Genomic DNA, 21,877 nt, shown 5'->3' on the forward strand with positions numbered 1-21,877 from the left:
AAGGCAATTTTAAAGATATAGATGAAAAGAGTTTCAAATAATGAGGTAAGAATTTGATGTCAGTGCAGTGGCTTTTTTGTTTAATCAAAATTTTATGCTATTTTGATTTCTGGAGCTTAAATAGAGCACGGCAAGGATCCCGAAACCAAAATTAGATTTTGGCTTTAATTTTTGGGTGTCATCCCTCAAGATACAAAGTAAAGTAGCAACTTAGAGCAGCAAACAACATGAATATTTCAGAAGCAGCATCTTTTCTTTATGCTGCCATCTGTTGATGACCTATGCATAGGAAAGGATTCATTTCCCAAAGTCAGAGGTTTCATTTATCAATGAGATGTCCTGAGAAAGCTGTGAAATTCAAGGTAAATTCTGATGGTTGAGAGAGCTGTCCAGCATTATTTTTCTTCCCTCTTGGAACTATGGACTGGTTGAATGCAGGTGCTGACAAAAGTGGTATTGTGGGGGAAGAAGTGAAGCACAATACTTACTGTCTTATATACATATAAACAAAAATTAGCAAATGAAAGAACTAAAGAGGTCTGGTTTGTTAACAGTGTATTTTTTGAACTTTAGCTTTTTGAATGGTTCTGATGATGGAAAAGAGAGGCCATAAGTTGTGTCCTTGAATCTGTGAATGCTGCAGAGAAAGCTCAGATGCTCACAGCACTATTTCCATTAATGCATTTTCCTGTCTTCAGTGCAAATGACCCCCAGATATGTGATAGCTCTTAACACATTTTGAAACTCTCTCCCATAATTAACTTCTGATGGGCAGAAACAAGGCTGTGGGGGTTACAGATTTGAAGAGAGAATGCTCAACAGGTTTTGAAAAGGGTGTGTAGAAGTCCTCCTGCCATTCACATGATTAGGTTTAATTATTTTGAATTGATTGTAGGGTCTTGAGCACGGATATGTAACGAGCTGTTTGTTGTCCCTCGGCAACAGCACCTTTTAAAAGCCATCTTCAGTGGGATCCCAGCCAAGCACAGTGCTCCTCTTTGCTGCTGGTTTGCCAGCCTGGCTTGTGCTGAGCAGCCTCTGCAAGGTTTCCATCAGGGCAGCTCCATCCTGTCACCAGAGGCACTCAGTGATGACCCTCAAGCCTCTGGCTCAGTCCACATGCTGCTGTAAGCACCAGCTCAGCCTTTCTGACTCTGGGAGATTTAAACAAAATCTACCTGCTCTTCCCACCTCTCCATTACCTTACCACCAGCCTTCCCACACTGTAGAACCACAGAATGGTTTGGGTTGGAAGAAACCTTAGAAATCCAAAAAACTCATTCCAACTCCCTTCCATGGGCAGGGACACCTTCCACTACACCAGGCTGCTCAATGCCCCATCCAACCTGGCCTTGAGCACTTCCAGGGATGTCCTGGGGGTGTGTTTGTCCCTGATGTGCAGCACCGAGCTCATGGTGATTATGATGTTTCTCTGTAGCATGTGAGAGGCAGAGGTTTGGGCTGTTAATTAATAATTCCAGTCCTGCACAATGACTAGTCTGATGACAAGTCTCTGCAAAAAAACTCTTGGTAGCCTTTGAAGCAAGCATGCAGAAATATCCTATTTTCAGCTGTACATATTTTTTTTCCCAGAATTACTTCACCATGGCACTGCTCTAAATATGTCTTGTGAGATAAGCTTTAAATCCTACTTGGGCAAAGTTTATTAAAAATTAACATTTGCATGGGGAGTTATAAAAAAGAATAGGACCTTCATTAGCTTAACATCATCTGAAGTACAAAATAATATTGAATTGCTCTCCACTGGCCCAGACCAGGCAGACTCTTACTGCCTGCCAGATCTTGAAGCCCAGAAAAGTCAGCATCAATAATATCCAAAAAGCCACACTGGAAACTGCACCTCTATTCCCAGAGGTCCAAGAAAATGAGCTGCGACCACAGGCTAAACAACCTGAACTTACTGGGATGGGATGTTAGCTGCCATTCCTCTCAGTGGGGAAAATTGCAGTGTTCATTAGGCATCCACTCCAGGTGTACTGCTCTGGCAGCTCACCATGTTTGGGAGTGAAAAGTCAATGCAGGGGATGTGGTTTCAAACAGTTTTGCTTTATGGAGGTTCACACTTGAACCAACACAACCCCTGGGCCAAGGTGGTGCTGGTGTATCCTGGCTGAGATCGATCCCATTGACAGCGCTTCTGATCTCCAGCCTTTACAGGACTTTGAGGGAAATGGAATAACAGTAAAGATACTGAGAAACAGCGGGATGAGAGAGAGTCTGTACAATGGATGTATGTAGAACATGAGTTTTCATTTTCATTTTGTTTTCTAGGACAGATGAGGAACACATTCTTTCCCGTTTCCCTTTCCTCCTGGGACTGCATGTTGCCTGCCTCTACCTTGCAGCGTTTAATCTGTCGTGATTGCCTTAAATGTCTGAGTCTCCACAATATTCACCTTCCCCTGGGCTGCAAGTCAGCAGCATGTGTGTCTTTGTGTTAATTTGTCCCAGTTCAGAAGCACAGCATCATTAGTGAGCCGCCGCCACCACGGTAATTACTGTGGGATTTGGGCACAGCGGTTTGCTCGTGCATTGCTCTGTACCTTCTCTTTAATCTACACAGGCCATCTGCTTCATTTCTTAACTAAAAGTTGTTTTGTTTCTGATTTGGAAGAGTGACTCTGTTGCTCCTAATATTCTCTGTGTATAAAAGCCATTGCAGCCAGGATAAATTACTTCAGGTTGATAGATCATGCTCACTTTTGAAAGATTTCTTGCAGGTTATGCCTCGTAGCTTTGCTGTGCATAGATTTTTGCTTTCCTCTGTGGCTGCAGGGACAGTCAGGGCAGAATTTTGGTAGGACCACTCTGTGATCTTGGGAACTCTTCTAAGTCTGACCACAGTCCTGCTGTTGGCTTCTAGCAAAGATTTCCCAATACAAATATAAATATACAACAACATAAAAGTTACTGGGTGGTTACCCCACAACAGCCCTGTGAGTAATAACCTTATAAACCCTTGCCCAAATAAGAATTGTGTGTTGGGTGACAAAGCATTTTGGCTCTTGTCTAAAAGGTCTGTTTTGTCTTTTGCCACTGCTTATCTGATCAAAAATAGTGAATTGTTGGACTGATCAGGTCAAAGACTCAAGTTACTCCAAATCTGTCTTCTCCTCTTTTGCCTTTCTCTTCCCAGCACTTCTCCAGGATTAAATGGATCAGCTTTTTGTTTAGAGCTGGTTTCCTAAGCTTGGGTAGTTCTCAGGCATCACAGTAGATTAAGTGGATGGAACTTTGATATTGCTGTGAGGAAAAGCTTACTTTTATTTACAAGAAAAACCTGTTCATTAGATGATGATTTTGAGGGGTACTCTGTGGTGTGGTCAAACTGGACAATTTTTGATGTTTTAGAGGCATTAATATTGTAAAATAAGAGCAGTGGGGATCTAACAGCATATGTCACTTTTGTTGTCTTTTGGAAGACTTTATAGCCTAGTTTTACCCATAAAGTGAGTTTTGTTTGTTGCCTTTTAAAGATGTCCCTGTTGTCGATAAATAAGGTGAGGACTACAGTGATCCATTCCTCAAAAAATATAAAATGAGAAAAATAACTTCCTTAGGTCTATTGACAATTTATTTTTCTTGTAATGGGAACATTATTTCTGCATGAGCCTCTCTCTCCTTGCCACTAGAAGCTGGTGCATGCAGTTCTGAGACAATGAAATAGCAGCATCAAATCAGGCAGTTTGCATCTTGGTTTTGTGAAAAGAATAAAAAAAATAACATTATTTCTCCGAAGACGTTGTGGAGTAGAGCAATCATTTAGAAAATGAAAAGAATCTTTGTCTAGGAGGCTCTTCTGTTTCACTCTTTAATCTAAGCAGCTGTCTTTCTCCTTCCCCATGGGAAGTTGTGGTGGGTAAATAACATGGAAATTCATTTGATGATGGATACATTAGAGGTTGGCATGGACAATTAATTTGTTATTAGACAGAAATAATTTTATTTGATCCTTACATGGTTCTGTTGCTGCATAGAAATTCAGCAGCTCAGTGAGTTATCCTGTGAATGCAGCACTGGTTTTGCTGAAGGATGGGGCTTTTGGTGGCTCTGACATCAGGGTTGGCTTCTCTCCTCACCTGTGTGTGAAATGGAGGTACAGGGAGGCTTTTGGCTTTGTGCTGCTGGAAGTCACTGTGGGTTTGTGACCTTAAACTTGAGCTTTTCCATTTCTCAATCGAAATGCTCTGGTCCTTTGCTCAGAACTGATTTGAAAATATTTCTGAAGTTCCATCAGCAAAAAGCTGACTTGAGAAGAAAATGAGAAGCTTTTCCTCTGAGTTCTTTCGCTCACGTGAGGGATAGGATGGAGTATCAGTGGTTACAGGTAGAACTGGTATCTTCATCTCCAGAGGGATGGAGATGATGACAGGATGATCTCCTCATAGTGGGACAAAGCACTTTTGGATTTCCCCTTTTACTCCTAGAATTCAAAGCCACATTTTGGTTGCTTCTGGTAGGTCCTGATCATTTCTTCTGCAAAACCAGAAAGGAATTAGATCTCCTGATGTCTTTCATGACTTTTGAATGTCAAGAATTTGGAGCACGTGCAACAGGAATGCTTTGGGAATGTTCATACTTATCACTATTTCTGCAGCTTTTTTACTGCTTCTTTCTGGTTTTGCCCTTCTCTTCAGGAGAGGCAGCACCTCAGAAGTGGCTGCACCATGCCAGTGATCCCTTCCTACCCAGAGCTGGTGCACATTTTGGTGTTTTGTTTTGATGAGAATGACCTAATCACTGAGAAGATCCCCAGGGAGCCTTCAGAGGCTCTCTGTGTTTTAACCCAATTCTAAACTGGTGAATGACCACAACCACTTCATCTTGGGGGCACCAGTTTCTCCTCCTGGGAGATGGAGATGGTGATGCTGAGCTCCTCTAAGAGGCTGCTTTATCATTAATTGCTAAAAAGTGCAGCATAAAAACCTAAAGGTAGCCCTGCACTTGTGCACTGCTAAGTGGAAGAGTTTCATGAACAAGTTACTTATAACAGTGTCCTCATAAGGCATCTGCATTTGCATATATTATACTGCATTTTTCCTCCCGCTTCTCTTGCCTTAATTGTCTGTGTTCCAGTTTTCCCCAGACTGGAGAGTCTCTTGCTTGTGCTAGATTGGCGAACTAAAGATAAAAGTTTTTGAAAATGAGACCAAGGACAAAAGCAGGGAGGATGTTCAACTCAGAACTGTAAAAGAATATGTGAGTGTGTTAAAAAGGGTAAAAATTCAATTATTTTTGTTAACCAGTGAGATCAGAAGAGGAATCAATTTATATCATGCAGGTATCTCTCTTTGTGAGCTGCATGGTGATAACTTCAATTGCATTTGCTTTTTAAAGTTGACATGCCAGGAGACAGCATTGTTTCAGTAGGGATGAGCAAGGAAGAGGCTAATGTCATCTGTAAAAGGCAGGGAAATACGAAACTCACACATCTTGACAGTCATCTCTTCTGTTTAAAAAGCAAATAAGTGAAAAAGCAGGAGAAACTGAGGGATAAAATCACACCTCTTGAAGAAATACAGGGCCAGGCTTGGCGTGCTTTGTTGGAGATGATTTAGCGGTAATTAAATTGGTTCCAACATAGCGGGTAAGACTGAAGATGAGAAGAGGGAGAAAGAAATTTCCTTACTATCCACTAACATGCCAGACTGTTAGCGAGCTTGGTGGGAGAGTGGTGTGTAAGTAAGCATTAGTGATGAGTAACTGCCCTCCCCTTTCAGTCCACACTGAGCAAGCGCTTCACGCTGGCATTAACCACCCCCAGCACAGACAGGCTGTCATGCCTGGCTCTGCTCAGAATGCTCTGCTATCAAGCACAGAAGTTTCCTTAATGTTGAATGCAGAATTCAGCCCAGCTCCTGCTTGTTTCCCATCTCTTGTACTGCCCCTGTGAGGGTCTCACTGTTTGTGTTATGCCCCCACGGTTCCTGCCAGGCTGCAGCAGGGATCAGCCGTGTGCCTGAGCCTGTGCAAACGTTCCATCAGACCCTTCCTCCCAGCCAGCCTGCCGTGGGACGCTGTGCCTCTGGGGCTGCTCTGGTGTGCAGAACAACACACTGCTTATAAATAACACTGGCTTATTTAACACACTCCTATGGCGTTGCAAATAACAGCCATATCCATCACATGGTGTTCATTGAAATACAAGGGTTTAAAACCACTTCAGAGAGCCCCTGTTTCTTCATGTGGCGAGGGAAAAAGCAATTGCTGTTTGGAGCATGGGAGGCGTTGCCTTTGTGTGTCTCTTTCCTGTTGGTATCAGTGGGGTAAATTGTCTAATAACTTCAATTCTAAGCTTTTGAAGTATTTTTATTGTAAAAAGTATTCTTTAAGAATGAAATATGTTTGAAGAGCATGAATGTTGAATTTAAAGAAGAATGATTGTGTTCAACTCAGTTCAGTGGGTGATATTAAAGAGGCAATTACACATGATTTGTGAAATAAAGAGCAACCTTGTCAGAGTGTGGTACCTGCAGGGTTTAACAGCACCCTCTGATCTGAGCTAATAAGAGCAGTGTCTAATATTAGAGTTTGCCTTGTCAGAAAACCCATTAGTGTGCCAGTGTGAGGACAGGGAGTGCCAGGCAGAGCGAGCAGCTGTTTGCCTTTTGGTGCCACAGGAGGAGGCAGGGAGAAGCTTTCTCTAAAAACTTCATTTGTCATGCTGCTGGTTTGCTGTTTACAGTATTAAACTGTTGATTAAGAAAAAGATGATTGAATAGGTACCTTCTTTTAGAAGCATGCAGACTTCAGCTGGAGATTAATTCCTTCATTTGCTTGTACTCCTCAGAAGTTTTTAAAATTTTGCATAAAGTTTTTTTTTCTGAGATGAAAACTTCAGAGCTCTCTAGTTTTCAACCTGTTTATTATTTTCATGTAATCTTCCTTCATACACATTGAACTGACAGTATTTTTTCCTTCCTTTCTCACATATCCAAAACCTAAATACAATTACAGTTTCCATTCTGTGCCCTCTGGAGGAACAGGTCTTTGTACAAACTTTGCCACAGGCTTGGTGAGGAAGGGGTTTTGATTAGTACTACATTTGTTTTTTAAGTTAAAGCTTTTAGAGATTTGTGTTAAAATTAGGTATATTGGGTAACCTGTTGGATGTGCAAATACAGACTATTAATCAAAGACCACAGACATTTCTTCTTTGCTTTGATTTTTAGCATGGCTCTGTGAGTATACTGCATTTTGCTTGGCCCTGAGTTTTCAATTACAAAGTGATTTCTTGTCCTTATTCCCCATCTCATTTATTCCTGGCTCTCCTTCCAGTCAGCTCTGGATAACTGAGAGATATGCTAGAATGGTTCTTCTCAGTTGTTGGAGAGAAATTGATATTTATTAACCATCTACTGAAATGGTAAAAAAGCAAGAGGAAGAAGTGAAGAATTACACTGGTGAATACTGCAGAGAAGCATATCTTCAAATATGTACAAGACTGCTCTGGAGGAAGAGGTGATAAATTTTTGCCAGGAATTGTGCTCACAGGCGTGGAGATCATTTCTAGCAGGTATTTTGTGTTCTGTTCATGCTGCCAAGGCAGTGCCCCAGCAGCTCTGAACACAGACAGGATGGATGGACTCTGCTTTGCCCTCTCCTCCCTCCCTGACCTCGGTGTCCTGCTCCCTGGGCTGAGGGGGAATCCAAGTGACAGAGCCAGCCTGGTCTTGTCAAGCAGCCTGAGGTGGATGGGATCAATATTTCCATGAGTGGAGCTCTGTGGAGGTGTCAGTGAGATGCAAACCTTTGGGAGGCTTCATGTGCTGAGACCATCAGAAGATCCATCACCAGAAGGTACATCTGTACTTCACAGGTACATCAAATGCTTGTACCTTGTTCCTCGTGTCACAGAAATGCCACTAGAGGATCTTACATGGTGATCACACTGGTTTAAGAGCCTGTTCAGAAACTGGAGACTTCTGAAGATACAGCAATAGTATTTTCTGTGCATGTTCTCCTTTCATTATGTGTACCTGGAGCTGATGTGATTTGCTCGTGTTCTGAACTGATAGCTTTCCCCCTAATTTTCTTCTTGACTTAAGTGAGTATTAATCATAAACTGTTTCATTAGTAGCTAATTTGATTGAGAGAAAAAGTTGAAAAGATTTGACATCTGCTGTGAAATTTGTCTTACATCTTGCATGGACTCGAGGCAGGTATTTGGCACAGAGATTCTTCTGCATAACCTTGCTTGTTGATTTTGTTTGTGTGTGCATTTAGAATCCTTGATGTGCACAGGGAGACAGGCAGGAACTTATCACTTGCTGCTTTTTGGGTGCTTCTTTACCCTCAAGAAGCTGAAGAGAATTAATAACCATGGGCAGCATCTCTGGGACTGCGCTGACAAAAACAATGCATTTGTCCTGCTGTCTTTGAACATGCTAAAGCTCACAAATGTTGTTATTGGAGGTGAAATAATAAGGACAAGTGTAAAAAGTAACAGTTGCAAGTTAAATATGAGCAATATTTTTGGAATAAGTTGAGAGAGAGAGATTGTCAAGTGGTCAGAAATTCCAGCTGTGTGATTTGTTCCTGTTACCTTTTGCCTTCCCTTCATCGCCAAACCAACCCTTTTTTTTTTTTTTTGTAGATTCAAGTGATTTTATGGTGATTGTGGAGGGTTTTTTAAACAGCCTAAGGTGGATGTTAAGGACACTGTTAAATAATTGAAACTGACTCCTGAGAGAGGGAAGCAAAGCCAATGGCAGGATCACAGCCCTGGTCTTCTGAAAAGGAGAGTCTGAGCTGTTCATGAGCCTGCCTGGAAGAATTCCATGGAATATGCTCCTGGAAAGAAGGGAAACCAGGAGAGGCTGGGGAGGACAATATCCTGAGCAGCTTTCAAACCTCAACTGTTGTGCAAGTTTGAGTCTGCCTAGTGCTGATAATAGACTCCATTGAAAATGGCATCATCTCCTACAGCACTGGCTGGTAAGATAAAGGTGTATTTGAGAAAGATTGTACTAAGTCAGGAGTGTGCCAGGTTTATTGAAAGGCACTTTATTAAATAATATAATGGTATTTTCCAAATGGAAGCAGAAGAACCAAATATAGCAACAGATAGGTGAATTTGCTTAAAACTTCTAACAAACTTTAGAATAAGAAAAATTGTTCTGATAGTATTTCCTGGCATATCACAATGGACTTTTTTCCAGAGATGGGACACATTTAGGAATGAGTGTTGTGGGTTTAAATACTGCAGTGCAAAAGGGTCTGTTCCCACCTCTTTGTTTTCTTGAAGACTTGATTGCGAACTCAAAATTCTGTAATTTTGCCTGTGGTGGGTTGAGCATCCTTTGGATTGTCTTTCTGGTAGGTAGAGCACAGCAAAGGTGAAAATTCAACTAAAATCCCTTAAAATTGCTCAGAAAGTTCTGTGTGGAAATGTTGCATAAGGAAGTAGGATAATCATCATATTGACCAGCTTTTTCTTTGGTTTTATGTGGCAGGGAGGGACTTTCCCCTCTCTGTCTTTTGTTTGCCAGGTATTTCTGTGGTTTCAACATATTCTGTACACTTTGAACTGGTTCCCAGAAGTAGAAAAGCTGATGGTCTGTTTCATTCTCCAAAACGTGGCAGTTTGTTACTATGAAAACAAACCAAAGGGTTTAGTTTGCAACAAAGGAGGTTTTTTAGATACCATGTTTCTGTTCTTTACTGAAATCTGGTTTTGTTGAAAATGCAAACATTGTGGTCAAATATTAAAAGGATGATGAATGTTTCTGTCTCGTACATTTAATCATAATTGTTTTTCAGATGTGTATAATGAATATCTTTCCTAAATAATGTTTTTCTTCTGGTAAATGATTTTTCCACTTGTTTTTAATGAAGCACGACTTCAGTGCTTCACATTTTGTGTAATGGTGTGAGCATAACATTCTTGATGTCAGCGCAGTTTTGAGGAAAGATTCTGTTGACTTAATATTGCAGAGACAGTGGAGAGAGAGAAAAGAAAGCAATGTCATTTTGTCTGTGAATTAATTTTGCAGTGTCTAGTGATACTAAAGGGAAGGTGTTCACTGGGTGGCAGCTACTGTTAAAATTAGCTTTACAAACTAGTAGGCTATTATAAAGTAAAAATTTCAGTTCTGAAATGTTTAAATTTGAGAAAATTTGTACATGTGGGCTGTTACCACAAGAACTGGAGTTTCAGGTGTACAGATGAATTTTCTTCTCTGGTGTTCTCTGCTGCTGTGGTTGAGGGGGGGTTACTGAGGAGATTATTTGCTGTTTTTTTGCCATCCCCATGCTCAGCAGCTTTTGGGAGAACATCGTGTCCTGTTGCTCTGAGCATGGCAGGAGGGGTGAGGAGGTTCCTGTTACTCACAGAGAGGTGGGGAAGGGCCTCAGAACTTTGTGTCTTCACTTATTCCTCATCAACCCAGCTCAGGCAGAGCTGCTGCAGAATGAGAGCAGCAGTCAGACATGGGTGATGGGAGTGTGAAAGATTGGGAAAGCAGCTATGCTGGAAAAATGATGATTGGACTTGTTGACCTTAAAAAGCAGTTGAAGAAGAGGTGACAATTTGAAAGCACAGAATCTAATGAATGAATGGTTTAGAGTTGTTTGGGAGTTGTTTTCCCTGTCTGTGTAAGGCAACAACAAGGATGTTCAATGGAGCTGAAAGGTGGCAAATTAAAGCCTGATAAAAGAAAATGCATTTTCAAGCACCGAAAAAAAATAATGGGCTTAATTTCCACCAGAAAACTGGTAAAGTCAGGAGCTTCTCAGTGTTCAGAAAGACTGGCTATTTATATGATCAATGGAAGTATCCAGAGGAGTTCTCAATGAGAGGTTGTTTTTCAAGTGTTTTTATTAGATGTCATTTTTCTGGAGCTGGGAAGCCCAAGGTGAAGGTGCAACTGGAATTCTGGTAAAGTACGTGCCTGAAGTGATCTTTGTAGTGTTTCTTAAACATTCAGTTTTGTTCTTCACCATGTCAGGGTCTCAGGAGGAGCAGGATGCCAGGCACAGAGGGGTTATGGGCTGCTCTGCCAGCCTGCCCTGAGGTTTGTGTGGGATTCCCATGGCGAACCTCTGTGCAGAGGCTGCAGTACTGAGCACTGAGGTGGCACATTTTCCTTCTCAAATGCAGAAAACTCTTTCAGAAGTGCAGGTCACAAGGTTAAATATCCTCTTCATGGTGCTCACTTGCTGCCCAAGAGCAAGCTCTGAAGGTGACTCCTGATTAAGCTAATGAGGCACATTCTGTGGGTGCTGGCTGAGCTGTGCTCTGGGTGAGAGAATAAACTGGTCCTGAAAACAGCCAAGGAAGTGTTGTGGTGCAGTTTCCATCTTTTATAAGACAGAGGTGTTAAAACGATCTTTCGTATTTTCAAAGGGTACAAGTTAAAACATGGAACCCTCATCACGTAGCTAATGTGAAACACATGATGTAAAATTAGTATTTTTGACCTCATGCAGGGAAAGCATAGAATTTTAGTTTAGAGTAAAGGCTTATTATTGCTCTGCTCTGGGTGAATCACTGGGTGTGATTAAATAATCTGGCCCAGTCTTATTGTTAGAAACATGGTTGGGGTGTGAAGTAACCATTTATGATTCTTATTATTTCAAGAAGAATATATTTGGATATTCTTTTCCTTTATAGGTGGTTTATGTGGTATGCAAGGTGCGCCCTGGGCCAAATTTCAGCCTCAGTTCAGTCTTCTGTCCCTGGTGTCCTCTGTGTAGGACAGGAGGAGCTGCTGGGCTGCAAGGGCCAAGAGCTGTGTCCCCTCTGCCCTGAGAGTCCTTTATAATAATGCAGATATGCTATGGGTGACCTGGGAGATAATTTGATGTATAATTTGTGAAATTCTTATTGGAATCACTGATCTTTTATACCCTGGAGGCAGCAGAGGGAATGTTTTATGAATTAAGTAAAGTATGGGAAATTATTAATATCTTCTAATAAAGCAGTCAGGTGATGTATATTCTGAAGCATCACCTAAAATCCCTTTTTCTTTGCCTTCTTCAAAAGGCATATTTCTGGAGTTGTTGACACATCATGAGGGGATCAAGGAATTACTTTTGAGTTCAATGGAATGTGCTGTGTTGGACTGGATGAACTCATGTCTGGGTTTTGGTTTTTTTTTTGGTGAGAGCTTTGCCCTCCTGCTTCAGTTCTGTCTTAGCCTGAATACCCTGGGAGCAGAGCCCAGGTGATGGGGTCATTCCTCCTTTGTTCTTGCAGAGATAACTGCACTGGCTTTGAGCACAGTTCAGTTTACTTTTCTCCCAAGTTAATGATATTTAAGTGGTTAAAACTGCAGGAAACTGCCTGTTAAGAGCTTTAGAGGCCAATTTCTGGGTTACTTAGTAGACAGGAGGAAAAAGAAATTTGAGCGTAAGGAATGAACATTGGGGTGAAATTCTATACACTAGCAGCATAAAAATTTCGTGTACCATCACAGAAACTTTCTTTTTTTCTTATTTTTAGTTCTGGTTTGTTTTTTTTTTTTAATAGGTGAGTAACACATTAGTTTTGTATTGCCAGTGAGGATGAATCCATTCCCTTGTCAGCTGTATGCTTTCCCTCTGGCAGTGATGGCAATCTAGTGGCTACGTTGAAGAAGGTGTGTTGAGGGTTTTTTGGATGGTTTTTTTTAAAGAAATTACTGTTTTTCACATGTGCACATGGTGTCAGATGCTGGTGTCAGATGGGGAGTGACCCTTTGCTGAGGCAGATGAATAAGGCAGCTTCACACACAAGATTGCCACTGCCTGAGCAGTGGGACTGTGAGAAATGATAGGAAAAAGAGGGTTTTTTGGGATGAAGAGATGCCAAACACAATGAGACAGAAAAGCAGGCTCACTCTGGAGACAGGCAGCAGTGAGTGTTCCAGTAGAGGGGAGCTAAACTAAGGAAAAACCATACAATTATTTCACAGCAGCAGGAGGCTAAGAAACGTAACTAAACATGTTAAACTCACTGTGAAGCAAGAGGACCCCAGGGGTATTTTAGTCAGATAATATTTAATTTGTTGCAGTGTCAGTTGTATGATTGCTTGTCAGCTGGCATATGGATGTGCTATAAGCAAAATGGGCCTTTCAGAGACCATGCACAATTTTCCAGAAGATAGTAAAGCAGGAGATTTATCAGAGACGGATTAAAAGAGTTACAGTGGATTTATTTGCTCTGGTCCATTGCCAGATTATAAGGCAAGCTGAGCTCTCTGCAGAGAAGTGTTGGAGGAGAGGGACAGGAGCTAGAAAGGGAGGACTATAAATCAGGAGGAAAACCCACAGAATACAAGAGCATGTGAGATGTACACAGGTATTTGTAGGAGTTTTAAAACTGCCAGCTGAACATTAGCCAGAAGAACAATTGGACTGTAGAGTTGCTCCAAAATTTAAGAATGGGTGGTTGAGAAGCTAGGAGTGCCTCTGAATGCCTTGTTCTGGCACCTAAAATGAGGCTTTGATCATCTCTCCCACGCTCTCTGCCTGATTGTGCCCTCTTCCCACCGCAGTTTCCCTGAGTTGTTGCTTTCTCCAGACTTCCAGCCTCGGGAGGAAAGTTGCTTTTCAGCCTGAATGATAACCTGACTCTCCTAGCAAGAAAATGGCTCTAAGAGTGTTAGAAAACAGATGAAAGCCACCCCTTGCAGAGAGATGATGGGACACACAGGGATTCCTGGTTTGCTGTGTGCCTGTGGTTATGTACACCAGCTTTTCTGACCTCTCCCCACCTGCTCCTGTTAGGTGTGGATGGAGCTACTTGGACTTCAAAAGAAGGAATATTTTATTTTTCTTGGAGAAGCCTTAGTTGTAGGGCACAGCACATCTGCAAGGCTTCTTTAGAGGTTCAATCCATCTTTAGATTCCTGCAGTAGCTTTATATTGGCTTGAGGGGCAAAAACACCAGCAGAGTGTTGATATATAGACAGTCACATTTGAGAATTAAGGATACTTTAAAAAATGTTTCCTAATGGTCTTGTCAGGGCAAGGATAGGGAAATCTGCTGGATGCTTTTATTTTTATGAAGTTAACAGGTTTTTTTTGTAAATGGTATTTTAATTGAGGTCTTGAGTAGAAAGTCAATGGTGTGTGCATACATATGTGTCTGCAGTCAGTTCTGATTTGCAAAGTAATGTGAAAATAGGTCAGCCACAGAGAGAAGTGTTGGGAAATGGCTGCAGCTGAGAAGGAAGCTATTTGTAGGCTTGGGAGTAGAAAATTTTGGCTTAAAGATGATTTGTACAGAAGATGAGAGTGCTAAGAGGAAGGGGAACCATTTGCCTTCTGGTCATCAAGAGTTGCTGCTGAAGGCAAGGAGGGGTTGAGAAGTTTCTGGTAATTTAACTTTTGCTGGCTTTGTTTGGCTGAGAGCTCTTGGGGTTTTTGTTCCAGAAGAGTCCATTAGCTCCTGTGCTAATTAGCAGTGCTCCAAGAGGGAGCTGAGGGATAAGAGCAAAGTCTGACCCAATGTGTCTCTGGCCCCAGCTGTCCCTGCAGGGCTGGTGCTTCCTGGACCTCGCTGCTGCTTGGTTGTTGCTTTTTCCCCTACACTTGCCATAAAACAACAGGATTTGAACATACAAGAAGTTACTTTACTTCCAAATTAAGGCTTAATAGTCCTAGACTGGGGCAGAACCTGTCAATTGTCAGCATCCCTGTTCCCAGTCCCTGTTTAATGCTTGTTTTAGGGCACAAGGTGTATCCTGGTGAATCTGGAGAAGGCTGCACATGTTTCCCATCAGGAAGGCACAAACAGGCAGCCCTGGGAAGGGGCAGATTCCCACTGATGCTGCAGCCTGGTCGTGGTGCCTGGTGGCTCTGCTGGCACACAGCACTCGGGGATCTGTGCTTTGTTTCCATGAGCTTCATCACCCCTATACAAACTCATTCCTCTGAATTACAGAGATGTTGTTGAATTGTAATTCTCCTCTTTGATAAACACATCACTGCAGTTAAGATTTATCACATTTATTATTTGCCTTTATTCAGTAGACAATTTACCTGTCAAAGAAGGAAATTAGACTGTTTTCATATTATTCATATTAAGGCTCAGTTGATTGTTTCTTGTCCTTAATTCTTCTCTAGCTGTTTGCAATTTGATTGTTAATGTTTTTTTCAAGTATTTTATGAGATACTGAAATATTGAAGTGATTTATAATTGCCAGAGTCTGTATCCTCTCATCCATCCTTCTCTTAAAAGGTTGGGTCTGTCTGTCCTGTTTTCAGTTGCTGTCTTAACATTTGTGGGTTCCTCACAAAAGGAGGTTGCTCATGGACCAGAGATTAATGTGATTAATTTTATCAAGTAACCTAAGAATATATTTTGTCAGTAGGTCCTTACACATTATAATATATTTAAGTATTCTTCAGTTATTTCTAACCATATTTTAGTTTATATTCCTGTGCCTCTGACAAATTTTACTGATGTTAAACATCTGGTCAAGCCCCACTTGCCATCTGCCTTCTTCTATATATAAGTTTAAAGCCAGAAAGCCCAGACCTCTGTTACACAGTCATCTCTCTCTTTTATTTGTGTTTTTACAAGAAATAGTTAGCTAAATTATACCTGATTGCAAATAGCATCTGTTTGATGTTGAAGCTCCATATCTTTCTTCAGTCTTGAAATTTTCCCTTATTACAACTAATTTGGATTTAGGAGTCTGAAGATGAAGAGGAGGGGGAAGAAATCTTGCCACTGATTTCTGATAATGAAGCAGCCTGTTAACATTCCTTAAAAATTATGATTAATTAAACAAAAAGCTGATGTAATACTTGGGAATATTTCTGTACCATCAAAAAAGCACCAAGTGGGAAGGGAAATATTCTACAAAATATCATTCTGATTCCACTGTAGGGAGTCTGTCTCCTCTGCCAGGCTCTAACCTGTGCACAAGTGAGAGAGCAAGAGAGCTGTGCCATTGGGTTGTGGATTAATAGTCAGAGTTCACTCGTGTGGAAATAAAGCAGATTTTACTGTGACTACAATGTGTCATTAAAAAGCCATTATTGGAACTGACCAGCACAATTCCTGCTCTCTCATTGCTAATGACAAAGCGATCTATTCTTTAAAAAACAACAACCCTGTATTTTCTTGCAGAGAATGGTGCAGGGGACTCACCAGAAAAGGAACAGGGTGAAGAGAGGCAGTTGAAAGATTTATTGATCAATAAACCAGACAATTACAGCTTGTTTATAAAAGGAAAAAAATAAAAAAGCCACCTCGAACCTCAGGCCTGCGAGCAACCCTGAGACTCTAATAATGATAACTCTGGCATCCAGCTTGAAACCATAAAAGTCAATAGGAAGATATAGGATTTCAATAAAATTATGACACTAGATAAACTTTACCCCAGGAACACATTTTCCCTGGGTGTGTGACTGACTTCAGCTAGATTTGTAACTTTAATTTCTTTCTTATTGATTTTTCTTTTCTTCAAGTAATTAGAAAGTCTGTGGTGAATGGGGTGTGTGTGTTTGAAGAGGGGCTAAGGAGCAGCAGCAGAGGAAGGGCCTCAACTTATGTGTATGTATATAGGGGCAGACACCTTTTAATGGTTTTTTTGGCTATGTTTTACTCCTCAGTTGCTTCCCACACCCAGGCAGGAGTGGCTCTGATGCTCCTCAGTGTGCAGGTGTCTGTGGGCTGCCCCTGTGATATGCAGTGACTTGGGGGGTGATGGTTGCGGTGATGATGATGATGATGGTGCTTATGTGAACCCTTCTTAGTTCTTTCCCTAAAATTAACCCAAAAGTCCTGGAGGACCCCACTTATCCTCCTGCTGTTTCTAAACCACTCTGGGGTGTGAAGGCTGCAGAAAGGGACTTACTCTGAATTTCTAGCTACTTGTCAGCCAGGTCAAATTTTGGTTTTACACAGAGGGAGTAAGGAGCTGGTGGGAGTACTGGGGGGAAGCTTCATCTTAGGGGTGGCATTTTGCAGAGGTGCCATCCTGTTCTTTCCCATAGCACATTTTCAAGGGATTAGCTCTAGTTTCTGGTTAAAATTATAAAATGTATTTTCTTCTTAGTTACTTATGCAATAGTGGGAGGAATATTTATTTGATGAATGGGCTGGTGCTGGCAGAAGGAAGGGAAACTGTTCAACCTTTGAAAAAATCACTATCCTTCCTCTTTTTCAAACTTACATCTCCTCAAACACAGCTGCAAGCTGCAGCACCAGGGTTTGCTGTAGGGCATTAATTTCCTAGGTTTGTAATGAACATCAAAATTATTATTCTGCATTTAGGGCATGTTTGGAATGAGCTACATTTCTGTTCAAGTGTTGATTTAAAACTGGATAAGGTAAAGATCACCTGGAATTGTGCCAGGGTAGGGCCATGGTGACTTAGCAGAGATTTCCCCTGTGCTGGGGAAATTTTGGAAATTCCCAGAGGAACTGCTTTTTAGTAATTCTGATGAATACTCTCCAGATAGGAAGCAGCCAAGCAGCTGTATTAGAATAAGGTTAGAAAGGGCATCTGAAAGTGCCTGGGGAGGATTTTGATGGGTTATGAAGAATGAGGAATACTGCAGCAATTACTAAATTAGGATTACATTTTAGAGAATCTTTTTAGACAGAGGACTTCTCAACAAGAACTTCTGTTTCCTGCCAAACTAACAAGATCTTTAGGAGGGAGGGAAAGCTTTTAGTAAGTGCTCTTGATGGGGAGAAATTTAAAAAATGGAGCTGGGGACCACTTGGTAGCTGAGAATTGATTTCACTAGTAGTATTAATATTTAGTAATAATTAAAGAGGCTAAGTAAACTCCAGGATCAAGTGTTTAATTGTGCCACCCTTTAGTTCAGCTTTTCAGAACTTTTTTTTTTCTTTTCCCAATACAGCTTCTGCTGTGTTTACCATGTGTGATTTTTTTTTTTTTCTTGACAATTTACTCTTTGTTTTAAAGAGATGCTTTGAAGGGCAAGGGCTGTGGTTGATTTTAGGGGGAAGACAGCCTGTGGGGTTGGTCATGCTCCCATGCAGTTCTCCCATGCTCACATAAAAGCTGGAGTTTGTCCTCCTTGTACTTGACAGCCCAGGAGCTGCTGGGGTCTTGATGGGGGTGACTCAAATGAGCTCATATGCAGCAGTTAATTGGAAGCCAAGTGTGATGGGAGGTGCCAGGGGTCCTGTTTGCTTTTGAAAAAACACCAAGGATTTTGGGACTGCCCCTGCTGCAACAGAGAGAACATAGCAGTGGTGAGTTATCACATGGATGAAAGATGCTCAGGAGAAAATTAGGGCAGCAGAGGAGCTCGGAGTGAGAGAAGGAGAGAGGATGCTGTAATTGCAAATCTAATTGCAACAACATGCAAAGCTCAAACCAATACCTTCACTAAATGCTGTCATTATGTTCTCTTCTGTGCTCTAGAAAGTGATTTGGCTGTAAGTGGGGAATGGAATTCATCTCCCAAGCAAAAGCAGTTTGCTTTATAGAGAATGCATGGGTGGAATGGGTGATGTCTGAAAGTACTGGAGGGGGAAGAGGAGGATGGAGAGATCCTGTCCTGCTGCCTCTCTGCCTAACAAGTTCATTACAGGGCAGGTGTGACTGCATTTGGGTTTTCTTCTTTTTCAGTATTGTGGAGGTGTTTCCTTTCATGTGTCCATCAGATGAACAATTCTAAACTATGGCAAAACTATTTCCCTGGAAAAATATTTCTCTTCAGTCAAATCTGGGCAAGGAGTTGGTAACAGCTGCTGGTACTATTTATGTTAAAACCTGTTTTTCTTTATAATTTTATTAACTCAGTTCCTGTAGCCCCAGGCTGTCCTTCAGTCTTGGGGTCCTTTTACCTGCTGACCTTTCAGTCTGTGACATGCTCTGAACACACTGTACCTCTGGCAGTGCCCCCAGTCTTGTTGTCACACCTTGAATTTGAATGTTCCTTCCCTTCCCACATGGACACTTGCTATCCACATTCAGTCTTTGACCTTTAGATTTAGAAGGAGGAGATAACCTTTGTATCCAGGCTGAGCTGGGTGGTCACCTTCACTATGTGAAATTCAGCCTTTTGCATTTAGGGGTGTGGGGAAAAGGACCTTTTTTCCTGCCCCAACAATTCCTGATTTGCCCAAGTGAAGCTTTTAAATGCAGCTGAGCTGGGTTTATTCAGGGCTGCACTGGCCTGGGCTGGATGTGAACTGCACAGCCCAGTGATCTTCTGATACTACTTTGTCTGTGATGGCAGAATTCCCAGCAAGGAGCTGGTTTGTCCAGGCTGCTCCTGCATTTGTGTAGCAGGGGAGGTAGCAAACTTCAGCAGTGAAAGGTGGGCAGCACTGCTCAGGTTTCCTCAGAGTTCTGGCTCTTTGGGTTTATGCCAAGGGCCTGTGCTGCTTTGACCCTGTTCTGTAGCCTCATAAGCATCAAGGTTCTTCCATGCAGTCAAAAGATGAAACTCTTCATCCAGCTGCTAATCTCTGTGTGCACGCTGCAGTGTGACCAGCCACCTCCTTAAACATACCTGGCTTCTTCAGATTTTCCTTTTGTCCTCATTCTTCCTCTCCATCAGTGCCTTGAGGGGAGGCATTAGGTGCTTCTGAAACTGGGAGTGCATTAGGAATATTTCAGCCAGTAGCCCACACAAAAAGTTTTACATTTAGCTCTGAGCCCAAGCCTTGTAGCTGGGGAGCTGCTGTCAGGGAGGGGAGAAGGATCCTTCTGTTTGTCTTTCTCTGCAAATGCCTGTTTATAATTGCCAGTAGATAGAGAAGTGAGCCCAACACTGCCTGCCAGACATTAACCTCTGAAAAAATGTTTGTTACAAGCACTGAGTGTTGCAGCATCTAACAAGTGATAAGTCACATACCATTTTGAGGATATTTGCTCTCAGCCACTTTGTTCGATGTCAAATCTGTTTCATTTCTGTTGTGACAATTCTGTTCTTTCTTTGCTGAGGCTCTGGCAGGAAAAATGTCAAGTACAACACTAAATATTTTGCTGAGGAAACCCATTCAGCCATGTTGAATTAGAAGAGTGTCTCCAGGAAGAAGGCAGGCTCTGTTTTCAGTTGCCATCTGCTTGTTAGAGTGTCTGTATGTTGCTTTCCTGCAAAGGATGTGGGGTTTTATAGACACAAGAAAGTCTAATTTTTCACTTTTCACAGCAGCAACATTTACTTTATTAGAACTGTGTGTTCATCTGTGCCTTGATGCTGATGTGAAGATGATGAGCCTGCATCCATCAGAGTTGAGTTGATGGATAAAAGAACAAAGTGGGCAAAGATGCAGAAGGCTCTTGAAGCACATTCTGGGGCTTTATCCTTAAAAGTTCTTGCTGTTGCTCCTGGCAGGGTGTGTGGTCTGGGCCTTTATCCCATGTGGGAAATGGATTTGTAGAGAGTTCTCTAGGCCCATACTATTCATCTGTATGCAAACTTTGAGATAAGAAATGCTGACTCAGAAATGCCATGGAATAGGACAGGTATTGCTGAGAGAGAAATGGAGCTAGAAACAAGTTTCAAAGGATGGCCTTGCAAATAAGACTAGATACTTTGGAGAAGTGGAACTATGAAAGATGCATTGTAGTAGGACCTACAGGGGGTAGTTTAGATGATTGGCTTCAAGGCATCTACAGCATGGTGTGGCAAGAAGCTGATAGGCCAAGAAACACTTATATAGTGTTTTGTAATTAAGAAATAGTTGGCTTCTGATTGTGATGGTGTGAATTATAACATCTGTATTGTCTCACCCTTTTCATGAGACTGAAAATGGAATTGTTGCCCTGTTCTTTTTTAAGTTTAAGCCTTCTGATGTTTACATTCTTGTAATGAACTTTCTCATGCGCTTTTCTTGAAATAATTATTGTTTTACATTCTTTTCTGGAGGAGGAGAAATTTGATGGACTATTGGTTTGTCCAGTGTCATTGGAGAGGTGGCACTGTCATCCTCCAATCCACTGTCACTTTTTAAAATCTATAAATGTTGGAGTTAGAAATTAAACTGCCCTCCTTTTTACCTTAGAGATCCCAGTGTCCACATTGTTTTGTGTTGTATAGCGACATGGAATTAAAGTTTTTAATACACCTCTCAGTTGCCCCATCTCTGGGTCAGAACAGGGAATTGTCCAACAGTCCCTGAGTGTTTTGCTGTTCCTGGTAGGGTGTGTGATGTGTGCCTTCATCCCTGGATGTTTTGCTGCCGTTCCTGGCAGGGTGTGTGTTCTGGTCCTCCATCCCTGAGTGTGTTTTGCTGTTGTTCCCGGCAGGAGCGCGATGGGATGCGGGCGATCCTGGAGTCCTACGACAGCGAGCTGACCCCGGCGGAGCACTCGCCGCAGCTGAGCCGCCGCATGCGCGAGGCCGAGGACATGGTGCAGAAGCTGCACGCTCACAACACCGAGCTGGAGGTAATAAAGCAGCATCCTGCTCTAAGCCCAGGGGTGCAGGAGTTGAGACCGCTAAGATTGAGTTGCCTGGTGACGGGATCTGCTCTCGCCGGAGCCAGATTTGCGGCGTTCGCGCTCTGAAATTCTGGGATCAATAAGAGGCACGAGTTATTGCTCTGCAACTGAGGCTGGCAGGAGCCAAGAATAATCATCTTTGGGTGTGCTGAGTGTGCTGTGCTGCACTGCATGGCTGGAGGGGCAACCACTCCCTGTGGTGAAAGGGTTGTGAAGGGGTAGCAGGTGTGGGGTCTTCTCCGTGGTGTAGTGGAAGAGATTCACTCCATCACATGTGTAATCAAGGCTCTGCTGTACACAGTGTGAGCAACTTGTGTTTGCAACAGCTTTACTTAAGGGTTGAATAAGTAAAGTATGCGTCTGCTGTAAATTCTTCACTTCTTGGGCCTGAAAAACCCCAGAACACTGGTCACTATTAAGTGCTTTTTATTAGGTTTTCTCTAAGAAAGAAAACATTCTGCCCAAAGATAGAAGTATTTCTGAAA

General features: G+C 42.0%; 1 protein-coding gene across 2 annotated transcripts in view; it reads left to right on the forward strand.

Annotated features, from left to right (window-relative positions):
* Positions 1–21,877, forward strand: part of MAD1L1 (mitotic arrest deficient 1 like 1) — a 351,010-nt gene that overhangs the window by 122,741 nt on the left and 206,392 nt on the right. For both annotated transcript variants that reach the window (XM_030957926.1, XM_030957927.1), the window contains one exon: positions 21,198–21,338. In XM_030957926.1, coding sequence (XP_030813786.1) covers positions 21,198–21,338 — 141 coding nt within the window. The remainder of the gene's footprint in view (positions 1–21,197; positions 21,339–21,877) is intronic.

This window comes from Camarhynchus parvulus, chromosome 14, assembly GCF_901933205.1.
Source record: "Camarhynchus parvulus chromosome 14, STF_HiC, whole genome shotgun sequence".
In the NCBI taxonomy this organism is placed as follows: Eukaryota; Metazoa; Chordata; class Aves; order Passeriformes; family Thraupidae; genus Camarhynchus; species Camarhynchus parvulus.